The 13,761-nt window shown below is 34.6% G+C and overlaps 1 protein-coding gene across 1 annotated transcript in view; it reads right to left on the reverse strand.

The window, feature by feature from the left end:
• BRWD3 (bromodomain and WD repeat domain containing 3) overlaps positions 7,602 to 13,761 on the reverse strand; it is a 164,250-nt gene continuing 158,090 nt past the window's right edge. The window contains exon 41 of the mRNA XM_021080763.1: positions 7,602 to 13,597. Within this exon, the coding sequence (XP_020936422.1) occupies positions 12,846 to 13,597 (752 nt within the window). The 3' untranslated portion in view covers positions 7,602 to 12,845. The remainder of the gene's footprint in view (positions 13,598 to 13,761) is intronic.

Genomic DNA, 13,761 nt, shown 5'->3' on the forward strand with positions numbered 1-13,761 from the left:
AATGGAATACTACTCAGCCATAAAAAAGAACAAAATAATGCCATTTGCAGCAACATGGATGGAACTATAGTCTCATACTGAGAAAATTAAGGCAGAAAGAGAAAGACAAATACCATATAATATCACTTATATCTGGAATCTATTATATGGCATAAATGAACCTTTCCCCAGAAACAAAAATCATGGAGTTGGAGAATAGACTTGTGGTTGCCAAGGGGGAGGGAGAAGGATGGACTGGGATTTGGGGGTTAATAGATGCAGACCATTGCCTTTGGAATGGATAAGCAATGAGATCCTGCTGTGTAGCACTGGGAACTGTATCTAGTCACTTATGATGGAGCATGATAATGTGAGAAAAAAGGATCTATACATGTATGTGTACCTGGGTCACCATGCTATATAGTAGAAAATTGACAGAACACTGTTAACCAGCTATAATAAAAAAAAATAAAAATCATTATATTAAAAAATATCTCCAAAAAAAGAAATTTAAGAGAATAAAATCATAAAGACCTTAGAAATCACCCTCACCCTGTAATTATCTTCAGGCTTGTATAGCTACAGACAACCAAAACCAAAAAGCAAATGGAATTGGCCAGTGCCATTCAATAAATCTATGACATAACTGCAGCTAAAACTAACCCAATGGGAAGTAGCATGCATAATAGATATACAGGGTTTGGAAACAGATCTGGGTGTAAATCCTGCCATTTATTAGCAGTGGGCACTTTTTTTTTTTTTTTTGCATTTCTACACCTCAGCTTCATGTACAAAGTGGAGCCAGTAATACCTTCTTAATAGTGTTGCGCTCTCAAGAAGTATAACTATTTACTAACACATTGTTTATGATGTTAAAATCCCACCATTACCAACAATCACATTGCAACCACATTTTCCCTCAAAAAAAAAATTCAAATAGGGCTTTCTCTAACCTGCTTCTGAAGCTGCTGTGCTTGAAGGCATTGACACAGGAATCCTGAACACTGGAGGATTTCATTCCTCATTAACCCCCCAAACCCCATTCTTCTCTTTCCTCTAGTTAAGATAAATCTCAGAGAGGTATCAGGTTCCTCTTAGTTTCCCTTTCTCCCCTTATCCTGCACCATTAATCACAGTACCTGACTCTAGGTCAGACTACTTCCATTGAAACCTACATTGTCAAGCATGTGGGCCAGGCCACAGAATGGTGTCCAACCATAGCGTAATGATCCCACCTAGATTTCTAAGTCATATTCTCTCTCTCTTTTTTTTCTTTTTAGGTCACACCCGTGGCACATGGAAGTTCCCAGGCTAGGGGTCTAATCAGGGCTACAACTGCTGGCCATGGCCACAGCCATAGCAACACCAGATCCAAGCCACGTCTGTGATCTATACCACAGCTCACGGCAACACCAGATCCTTAACCCACCGAGCAAGGCCAGGGATTGAACCCGCAACGTCATGGTTCCTAGTTGGATTCATTTCTGCTGCGCCACAATGGAAACTCTGGTCATATTCTCTTAATACAATCAAAAGTAGTGTAGAAATCATCAGTTAGCTAAATCTGAATTCCTCTAACTAGCTAGAATAATAAACTCTCCTATTCTGAAGTCCAAAACAAAGAATTGACTTACTAGAAATTTGTAAGCAAGCCTAATTTTGTTTCATCTATGTTCATCAGTGATAATGCCCTGCAATTTCTGTGTGTGTGTGTGTGTGAGTGTGAGTGTGTGTGTGTGTGTGTGTGTGTGGTATCTTTCTCAAGCTTTGGTATCAGGGTGATAGCGGCCTCATAGAATGAGCATGGGAGTGTTCCTTCCACTGCAAATCTTTGGAACTGTTTCAGGATAGGTGTTAACTCTTCTCTGAATGTTTGATAGAATTCACTAGTGAAGTCATCAGATCCTGGGCTGTTTTTTTAGAAGATTTTTAATCATAGTTTCAATTTCAGAATTTGTGATTGGTCTTTTCAAATCTTCTATTCCTTCCTAGTTCAGTCTTGTAAGTTTGTAGCTTTGTAAGAATTTGTCCATTTCTTCTAGGTTGTCCACTTTATTGGCAAATGGTTGCTTATAGTAGTCTCTTATGATCCTTTATAGTTCTGTGATGTCAGCTGTAATTTCATTTCTAATTTTATTTGAGCTCTTTTTTTTCTTGATGAGTCTAGCTAGAGATTTATCAATTTTGTGATCTTTTTAAAGAACCAATTTTTTTTCATTGATCTTCTCTATCATTTTGTCTCTTTCCTTCTAACTTTGAGCTTTGTTCTTCCTTCTCTAGTTGCTCTAGGTGTAAAAGTTTAGGTTGTTTGAGAATTTTCTTGTTTCCTGAGATAAAATTGTATTGCTATAAACTTAGGCAAGTCAAAACTACAATGAGGTATCACTTCACACCAGTCAGAGTGGCCATCATCAAAAAGTCTACAAACAATAAATGCTAGAGAGGGTGTGGAGAAAAGGGAACCTTCCTACACTGTTGGTGTGTACAACCATTATGGAGTTTCCTTAAAAAACTAAATATAGAACTACCATATGATCCAGCAATCCCATTCCAGGGCATCTATCTGCAGAAAACCCTAATTTGAAAAGATACCTGCAGCCCAATATTCATTGCAGCACTATTTATAATAAACAAGACATGGAAGCAACCTAAATGTCCACAAAAAAAGGAATGGATCAAGAAGATGTGGTACATGTATACAATGGAATATTAGCCATAAAAAGAATGAAATAATGACGTTTGCAGCAACATGAATGGACTTAGAGGTGATCATGCTGAGTGAAGTAAGTCAAATATCATATGATATCACTTATATGTAGATTCTAATTTAAAAATGATACAAAAGAACTTATTTATAAACAGTAACAAATTCAGATTTCAAAACCAATCTTATGGTTACCATAGTTGTAGATGATTAATGAGAAACTACTGTAGAGCATAGGAAAATCTAGTCAATAGTGTGTAATAACCTATATGGGAAAAAGTACGAATATGTTTATATTTTTGACTGATTCACTTTGCTGTATACCCGAAACTAATACAACAGTTAAATTAAAAAAAAAATCACTGCAAACCCCTTATTTAAGAATAAAGAGGGGAGATCTACCATGTAACAAACACATTAGTTCTGAATTAAATTACTTGAAGCTTTTTTCCCCAATAACAATATAAACTAATAGAATTGTTATAAAATTCACATTAGCAGGGGTTCAAATTCAGTTTTACTATATTTATAGGGATACTCAAATTCCACGAAATACCATCCCTGAACCAGTCTTACCTAGGAAAAAAAATCCAAATTAAAATGATACCAGTTCCCGTTGTGGTGCAGTGGAAACAAATCCGACTATGAACCATGAGGTTGCGGGTTTGACCCCTGGCCTCGCTCAGTGGCTCAAGGATCCGGCGTTGCCATGAGCTGTAGTGTAGGTCACAGATGTGGCTCGGATCTGGCATTGCTGTGGCTGTGGTGTAGGCCGGCAGCGGTAACTCCAATTGGACCCCTAGCCTGGGAACATCCATATACCGCAGGTGCAGCCCTAAAACGACAAATGACAAAATAAAATGATAAATAAATTAATTAATTAAATGATACCAAAGAAGGATTTGTATATGAAAATTGGGTTAGGAAAAGCTTACTTTTATAGACTGGTCTAATTCACACCAGACATTTTGGATTTAGGGAAAAATTTTAAATATTTATTTATTTAGTCTTTTAGGGCCACTTTCACACCATATGGAAGTTCCCAGTCTAGGGGGTGAAATCAGGAACTGCAGCTGCTGGCCTATGCCACAGCTATAGCCACACCAGATCTAAGCTGCACCTGCACCCTACACCAAAGTTCATGGCAATGCCGGATCCTTAACCCACTGAGCAAGGCCAGGGACAGAACCCACATCCTCATGGATACTAGTCAGGTTCCTGACTGCTGTACCACCATGGGAACTCCAGGAAGTTTTTTTTAAGTGAGGGTGCAAAAGACGAGTGATAAATAATGGGTAAAACTCAAGAGGCGATTCAAGGAGTGTAAAAAGAAAAACCTCCAAAACAAAAACTCTAAACTATATTAAACCTATGACTTAAGACAGGAAGTTTGCTGTATTCTCTGAGAACTGTACTTAAAACCCATTTAAACTCAAAAGTGGAAAAAAAAATTCTAGGCTTCGCAGCTGACAAGAGAGCACAGAGTATGCAAGGGAAATTTTGTATCATGGACTGTAAGGCATACTTGTGTACATTACTAGCGGAGTTCATTCTCAAATTAAAATATAAGTACATTCTCTTCATTTTTCTTGGTTACCTTTGTGTTAAGTATGCATAAGATATGTACTCTTTTCTACTTCTAAATCTGGTATCTTCAAAATATTTAGCTCCTAACTACCACCTCCCCAAAATACTGAGAGGCATAAAGATACACATCTCAGTGTCTTTACTTAAATCATCTTAGCCAGAAGCAAAAGGAAATGTGATCTTCAAAGTACAGAATGCATGATTTTGGAGTCTTCGTGGATAATGAAAAAAAAGGAAATTGAACCAAACATCACCCCAGTAATAATAAAATATAAAAGCTAAGACTAGAAACCTTGGAGCAGATATTTTGAATGAATCAAAACTTTTCTATTTATTCGCCATAGGACCTTTGGCAAATTAGATTTCACTGAAACTTATTATTCTGATCCGAAAAATGGAACTTACTGATATTGTCATTCTGGTGCTTGATAATATCTCTGAAGATGAAATTTGTAAATTGCAAAGCCCTTTTAAAAATTACAGTGTTTTGGGAGTTCCCATCGTGGTGCAGTGGAAACAAATCTGATGCAGGTTTTATTATCCCTGGCCTCGCTCAGTGGGCTATGGATCCAGTGTTGCCATGAGCTGTGGTACAAGTTGCAGACGCTGCTCAGATCTGGTGTTGCTGTGGCTGTGGTGTAGGCCGGCAGCTACAGCTCTGATTCAGCCCCTAGCCTGGAACCTCCATATGCCATGGGTGGAGCCTTAAAAAGAAAAAAAAATTCAGTGTTTGAAACAAAACAAGTACTCAGTAAACATTGAAATTAAAAAATGTTGAAGAAATTAATAAAATGAACAAATGACCAAGTCTGAGAAGGAATAGACTAGTCTTCCTTTATCCACTTCTTTTTGTTGACATTAAGAGCATAGGCTACAGATTCCTGCTGATAATTATCTTCTTCTATGGAGGAGATCTCCATATGCATCTGGAAAAAGAATGTAACCCATTATCTCAGATTGTTTTCTGACAACTTCAGTTTGAATAATCATAAGCAAAGTGATAAAAGATTAGTATTTTGACAGTGTTAAATATTTGTCATTATATTCACTAGTCATATTTTTGAGGTAACTGGAGAGAAAAATATATCTAGCATAAACTTAAACTACTATTTTGCCTTAATAACTGTTTTTCTATATTATAACTACTCAACACAATTACAATAAAAATGAACAGCAACCTCCAAAACTGAGAGGACTAACTGGCAATATGACTATGATCAAACAGATGATATTTTCTGTTCCACAAGATCAGATTAGATAAAATTAAAACTTATGTTTTTATACACAAGGTGTGTTCTAACTTACAAATTAAAAATCTAACAAATAGAAATAATTCAGAACCACCAATACCTCAATATTAATGTCTTAGATGAACAATACCCATGGGTAACAAAAGAATCCTCCCTAAAAATGAGCTATATATAATTTGGGCGGCAAATCTCATTTTAACATGATATTGTAAACTTTTTTTTGAAAAAAAAAAACCTTAAGATAGTTTCACTGTCTTAAATTAATTGACTATGCAAAATTCCTAATTAACATGTTGCTAAACAAATACTACTTAGAACTGTAATGTGACAAAAATCAACTAAAAACATTCTAAAGATGAATAAATTCCACCAAGTAATATTAGTAACATAAATCAAGCAATTAAAAATATTTTGACTTCTTTATATATTTACTACAAAACTTATTTTCTCAAGAGAATCATAAAGATGCTGGGCAGACAATTTGCTATACAAAATATACAAATTACTGAAAGCATAATAGCTTCAGGAAGTTGTTTTTAAAAATCCTCCAATGTCAAATTAAACTTTAATTTGTTAATTAATAACAAAATTATCTATTAGATGTTCATAATTAACAGATGAGAAGTAACTTTGTTATGGCAACTGCCACAACTGGCAAAGGAAAAACATACTAAAGTTACAAAGAAAGAAAAAAATACTTCAAAACTTTAGGAAAACATTAACACTATAAAAAGTTCATTTTATTTAATGTTGTATTTGGTTTACTAGCAATATGTAGCATTTTAAATAAATCCCTTAAGTATTCATATAGAAGATCTAAGAAAGTAACTCTAAGTTTACAGGCTTAAATATCTAAAGAAAACCAACTCACAGGCTCAATATATTGGTTTCAATTTACTTTGTGCAGTTTTAAATTGTCAAGGGCATATAATTAAGAGGGTAGAGAGCGAGGCTGTCCTTGACCTTCTCAACCAAGAAAAAAAGGATCTCGTTCTGAGTAATGCTGCAATACTTTGTTATAAAAATCTTTACTTTTTCTTTTTTGCTTTTTAGGGCCACACCTGAGACATATGGAGGTTCCCCAGCTAGGGGTCAAATTGGAGCTACAGCTGCCAGCCTACACCACAGGCATAGCAAGGTGGGATAGGGGCCGCGTCTGTGATCTACACCACAGCTCAGGGCCTATCAGTGGGTTGGGGGCTGGATCCCTGACCCACTGATAGGCCAAAGAGGGCTATCTTTAACCAATCAAGTAACTGCACACAAATGCCAAACAATGTATCTCCCTGTCAATCTCCAAAAATTATAAAAATTTGGACTTTCATAGCCATAGGATATGATGCCAGAAGGCAAAGCTGATATTTATTCTAAATACCTTATTTCTTAATTCAAAATACATAAAATAGACAGTCCAGTCTTTGGCCAGCTTACTTATATTTAACCTTCACTGGGAAGAAAATTCTGAGCAACCTTTTAGTTGTGTTAAGTGCGATGAATATTCTTGTTAGGGCTTTCATTTCCTGGCTTAAAAGTTATGTCTCACCTTACTTCTCTCCCTCCTTCACTTACACTGAATTAAAACACCATTTATAATATAGTTAAGCTTCTGTGGACAATATTACTATAAATAAGAATTCCAGAGATTCATAGCTCAGCTCTTAAAATTTATAAGCCATAAACACATTTGAAATCCATTCATTTCAAAGAGCTCTCTTCAAAACAAAATGTTGGAGGCTCTTATTTAATGTACCAAGCAGCCCATATTTAAAACATTAACACATTTATTACATAAAAGTAACCCAAAGTATATCTGCAACAACTAAGGCAAAAAACAAAAACCAAGAAAACAAAGAAACAACTTAATTTTCTTTGATAGGAAGAAGCACCCTAATTTCTCAGATTAAAATAGTAATAATAAAATACTATATGACCAAAAAGAAAAAAAGAAAAAGAAAGGCCTAAGAGCTACATGTTACAATCTCTAAAGCTGGCTAATAGAAAGGTAACTCCATATTTCTTTCTTCTTGTTAATTTATCTCCAGTACCTGAGTTGAGGTATAAAGCAGCAAAAGTGCAACTGATTCCAAACAACTTGGAATTTTATTGTAAACATCCCATAAAGAATGGCAATGTATTAGTCCAGTTTTTCTATCTTTGATGATAATTGCTTATAATGTCCAACAACTGCCAAACAGAACATCTTTTATAAACCAAGCCAGTTTAGTTTACCTTTCTTTACTGAATTTTAGTTTAATGGACATTTGGTCCATATACAACATCACATTAACTAAGTGATTTTCTGTCTTAAAATTTATGAATACTAATAACAAACATAAGGTACAGTTTTGTTAATACTCTGTAAGGGATTACAAAAGACAAGGATGATAAGTTACAGGACAAAGAAATAAATTACTGATTGCCATCACCACAGTATTGTTGAAAGAATTAACATTTGTAGTACTGCTTAAATATGTATCTGGTGACATATGTAGAAACACATTTCCCAACTGGGTTTCTAAATATTTTGTATGTGATTTTAAAAGTCAAATACCAATGGCAATTTTAATATTTATCAATAGTTTTATTTTCTAGAAAATACTTACAATGCTTTTATGTCAAAGTCTCATATTCTAGATTTATTTAAGATAGGTATAAGAATAACAAATGGGCATACATATAAATAAACAAACACACCTAAACTCTAAACTGCAGGGCCTTTCTACTGTACTTCTCCTGTCAATGAATCATAAATTGCCAGTCTTGTTGAAGTGTGCAATATTAGGTGTAATCTTCATTGCAGAAAGAGAAATGAGGATAAAAGCAAGCAGGAGAGGAATGATGGAAAAGGAAACAATCAATGATAAGACTATATAAGAAATAAATGTCAAGAAAGTTGAGGGCAATCCATATTCACAAAATATAGCACCATGAAAATAATTTAACTTCATAATTAGAATTTCACCAAAACCTATTAAATTAGATAATTAAACTTGGTAAAGAAACTTTACTGAGAGGTAAAAAGCAAAAAAGCATGCAAATATTTTCACACTAATTTTTAAAACAAGCCTTAAAAATGATTTTAGAATATTCTATTTTCAATATAACTTTCATAAAGCTTCATATAACACAAAATGTTGAGGATGGAGTTAACATTTAAAACAATGAACTTTAAAAGTTGAAAGTTCCTTTTCTTCCCCCAGAAGTAAACTACTTCAGAACTCAAAATGTTAGTAATTTTTTAAAAGACTGGTTATCAAAGTATACTGAAAATTATATAGGATGGAAGTCTCCTTTCTGTGGATGTGAAAATTCCAACTTTAAAGATAAGTACCAGTTGGAAAATGTGGATAAAATCATTCCCGAGTCATATAAGCAAGAAATAAGGTGTTTAATTTTTCAATGTCACAACATACAAATTTTGAAAAATTCTCAAAAGTTTTTATCAAAAAGTTAGAAGTGGCATTCACATCTTTCTCTTAATCATTGCTGTTGTCTGCTGACAATCTAGGACTACAAGAAAATGAACAACAGGAGTTCCCATTGTGGCTCAGTGGTTAACGAATCTGACTAGGAACCATGAGGTTTCGGGTCTGATCCCTGGCCTTGCTCAGTGGCTTAAGGATCCGGCATTGCTGTGAGCTGTGGCTGTGGGGTAGGCTGGCGGCTACAGCTCCGATTAGACCTCTAGCCTGGGAACCTCCATATGCTATGGGAGCAGCACTAGAAAAGGCAAAAAGACAAAAAGAAAGAAAGAGAGAGAGAGAAAGAAAGCAAAGAAAGAAAGAAAGAAAGAAAGAAAGAAAGAAAGAAAGAAAGAAAGAAAGAAAGACAAAGATAAATCACTCAAATTTACTTCAAAGTGTTAGAAGGCTGAGTTAGAGATCTGAGCATGCAATTGTGTGGAATATTTATTTTTTTACTCAGTTTCTTAGCCTCTGGGTGAAACAAAGTGTTGTATGGGAGAATTCTAGCACAAGCCTGATCTCTGGGAAAGGAAACATAAAAAGAAACACATGAAAGAAGGGCAAAAATTTTAAAAAGTAGAGGGACACATGTATACGACAAAAGCTAGTTTATCTAAAAGGCATAATGATATGGATGATTAAGCAGTATATATACAGGCTAAGCACTTTACAACAGAAGCAATGAACTGGTAGACAGTGAATACAACTATCCATACCAACTTCTTTTTTTAATGTCTGAGATAAACTGTCCAGTTGATGAAAAAATCTACATAGAGAAGCCCACACACGCGCGCGCACACACGCACACACACACACACACACACACACAAATTTAGTCAGTATGTTAATAAGCTAGTGAATGTTTTGGAGAGCATCCTATTGCTGAAAGATACACAGTAAGCCATAACACACAATTCTGTTTTCATAAACGATATACATGCTAAAATTTTAAAGCTTGGAATTAAAATATTATTAGCATTCATGAGAAATATTACAATTCATTGACAATTAGTATCTGGCATAGGAATAGATTTGTACATGTATATGCTCGCATGGATCTAAACGTAACAGTGTTTTTTGTTTTAATTCATTTAAGATTTATAGACTTTTCTTCAAAATTCTTAGCTCATTTTCTACTTGCTTCACTATGGCTAAACCCAGATCTTAATTAGGTTTAAAGGATTTCTAAAAAATTAAAGTGATAAACTATTCAATGTAATACAAATTACAAACACATTCACTGGAGGCCGTATTACAAAAAAAGCAAAGTATAAATTGGAGGGGGATGGGGAGTCCAGATATAAAAGTAAAAATATTGTCTTCCAAACTTTTATTTTCACACTTACTAAAATAATTTGCATGCAAACAGAAAATGATCTGTTTGTTTTATATTAAATGATAACTACATTCATATAACATACCCTGGTGACTAACTCTTTAAATTCTAATAACAGAAATCAACATTACAGCAAAATGCTGTTTACTAGTATTTTCACAGTATTTCACTACATATAAAATATGCTTAAAAATGTCTTCAACCTTAGTACTCTATCTAAACCTAGAAAATCTTGACATTTGGGAAATAAATGTGCCATTTTTATTTTTCAAAATAAATTATAAATAAAGCTTGAGATAGCTAAATCACACAAATGGCAATTCTTCTACATTTAAAGAGTTCAGCTCTTCATAGAAGAATGTCAAAAAATTTTTCACGCTAAAATGATACACATGATACACATTTGGGTATATCTATGAATTTAAGGAACATGTTACCTTGAATAGGGTAGGCCAAAGTGTTATCAATTCCAGGAAAACACAAACAAAAATTTAGTCTAAATGTCCAAGAGATGAATAACTAAAATAGTACACTTTAGCAAAAATCAAGTGTAGAATTTCAAACATGAACATTTTTGAATCTATATTATGGGTAAAAGTGGCAGTTACAACCAGAAGCAGTTTTGGTTTAGTGACAAGAAGACTACAACAACCAAAAAATCAGCTTGATCTACTGTCCAGTAACATAAGTTAGTTCCATTAATAATTCACAATACTTTCTTAAAGCCTGAACATCATTTCTACTGCAAGTGAAAATTGCTTAAAGATGTTGATCTAAGAATAACCTCCACCCAGCCCAACCAAAAAAGCAAAGTTATGTGTGTACTCCTTCCCTCTGCACTTAAGGATTTTCAGATGCATGAAATGATTGAAAGAATGGGACAAATACATTAGCTTAAGAAATATCCTGGGATTACTAAGCATACATTAAGAAGTTTCTTTCATTCCACAAGTCTGATCTATGTACAACAAATCTGTTGTTACAAAAACAGGTATCAGCATTATCCTTCTTACCTCAAAAATCTAAGTATCTAATGAATTAGCGAATTTACAATCTTTCAAATTTGAGGAGTAAAATTGATTTTGGAACTCAAGTTCACTTACGGAACCATGTGCACTCTACTGCTGTAAACAAGACCATAGTTTTAAAAGATTTTTTTTCATTTATATAATAATAACTCAAAATATCAGTGTACAGTGCAACGAGGTTCTTTTCTGAAAGATTATAACAGAAGAACCCTTTGGAATGGTATGAGCAGAACGTATTAAAGTTGATTCAAAATATTAGCTAGCCAAAACACTCCAACTCAAACTAGGTGCTGTGTTACATTTTAAAATTCAAAACCAGTCACCCACAGCTGTTAAAGAGTAAGTGGTAGAAGAGACATATAAGCAGTTGATCATGTCTACTTACACAAATATGTTCTAAGAAAAGCCTAATAAGGTAGAACATACTATACTTAAGAAAGTTTAATTACAGCTATTAATTTGAGAGCTGATACAATTATTAACAACCTCTCAGCTTATAATTTATGAGTATTAATTCCCACCAAGCTTGGTCTATTTCTCCTTAGTCAGTAAGGAATAACAGCATCAATTTTACTTAATGTTTCCAGTAGTTGTAGTTAATAGAGGTAGCTGAGCTACTACTCAGTTATTCTTTGTGGATGAGGATTCTTCAAATGTTTAAGTTATTCTTTAAGCTATACAAGTTCTATTAATGCAATAAAACATAACAGGGAAAAGAAAATGGATGCAAGAAACTTTTGCATTTGGCACCTTATCTAGATTGATACCTCAAGTATTCTTTTTTAATAAAGTTAATGCACACATCAGGACACACCACAAAGATTTGCTACATATTTACAAGGCACCAACCCTTTCTCACCTTTAACATGAATTAAGCAAATCAATGAAAAGCATATTAAGAACCCCCCACCCCCCAAAAAAAACTGTAGTATAAATATATACTTCAGTTCAGTACAATTCATGAAAGTTTGGCCTGGGAAGAGTAAAATAATCCAGATCGTTCTTACAATATAGAAACTGTAAACATTTAATAGCTGCCTTTAGGATTGGTGTATTGTGCAAAAGTTATTATTACTGGTACAGGAATCAAAATGGCAAAAACAAACTATATAAAACTCTGTAAGAAGGTGCTATACTTCTGTGATACAAAAGCAAAAGAGGGATATTCCATTGAGATAAAAATGTCATGCTACTCTAAGAAGCTGAATGCTCCTTTATGTAGTATATCTGTAGTGTCTGTGGTGTGTGTGTGTGTGTGTGTGTGTGTGTGTGTGTAGAATTTTTTTTTTAATTTAAGGCCTAATGAGTAAGGCTTGTTTGAACAAATGAAGTGTGGAGATCAAAAGTCTTGAAAACAAATGTATACTGGCATAATGGAAAAGCACCAATGTGAAAGGAAGCAGAAGTCCCCACACAACTTGCTTTGTAGATTTCCTGGTAAATTCCCTGCAGTAGAAGGCCATTGAATTTTTTAAATTATTCTAAATTTATTAACTGTTAATAATTCCATCCCATGAGATGGCTAACCCTGGCTTTTTCTGTCATTTTACGCACTCTGCCTGATCTGGATGTACCAAGATTCAGAGGATCTTCAGTGGACACAAAATTGTCATTATCAGAATCATCATTATATAAAACAGTCCTCCTGCCTTGGTTTCTTGTTTTAATTCGAGGCAGTCTACTGAAACGTCCTGAAAACATTGTATCAAATTCATCATCTGCAATACGTGCACGTTTGGCTCTGGTGGCTCCTCTAGAAGAACCTCTTCCTCCTCTCCCTCTCCCTCTCCCTCTTGTGCCACCTCCACCCCTTCCTCGACTACCTCGTCCCCTGCCTCCTCTTCCTCTTCCTCCTCTACTCCATCTACCCCATCTGCCCCATCTGCCTCTTCCTCCCGTGCCTCTTGTCTTCCAGTTTCTTTTTCCATTGGCATATTGCTTTCTGAGTTTTCTTTTAGGCCTAGTTTGTATGAATTTGCTATAGTCATGGTCTCCATCTACGTAATCTTGATCTGTTCTGGAAGTTGATTCAGAGTCAGAATCAGAACCACAGGTACTTTCAGAACTTAAACTGGATCCTAACTCTCCACTCTCTGAGGAAGATAAATGCGATTTCTCTTTTGTTTCTTTTTTCTCTTTCTCTTCTCTTCCCATGCTTTCATCTTCTGATGCACTAAGTAGTTTTCTCTTGATTCCTGTCCGGGGCTCTCTGCCATCACCATTTGTAAGGGGTCCATCAAGGGAGTGATCTAAATCAAGATGAATGGTTTTTAAAAGTTAAGTTTTGACATTGATAAGATGGTTATTTAGGTTCAAAAGTAAAATAAACAGTTTATCAAAACTATTTGGTGCCCAAAGATGGATGTGGTAAAATCATTGAGAATATGAACTTATTGTTTAATTTTTGTGCTTT

Source organism: Sus scrofa, chromosome X (genome assembly GCF_000003025.6).
Source record: "Sus scrofa isolate TJ Tabasco breed Duroc chromosome X, Sscrofa11.1, whole genome shotgun sequence".
NCBI lineage: Eukaryota > Metazoa > Chordata > Mammalia > Artiodactyla > Suidae > Sus > Sus scrofa.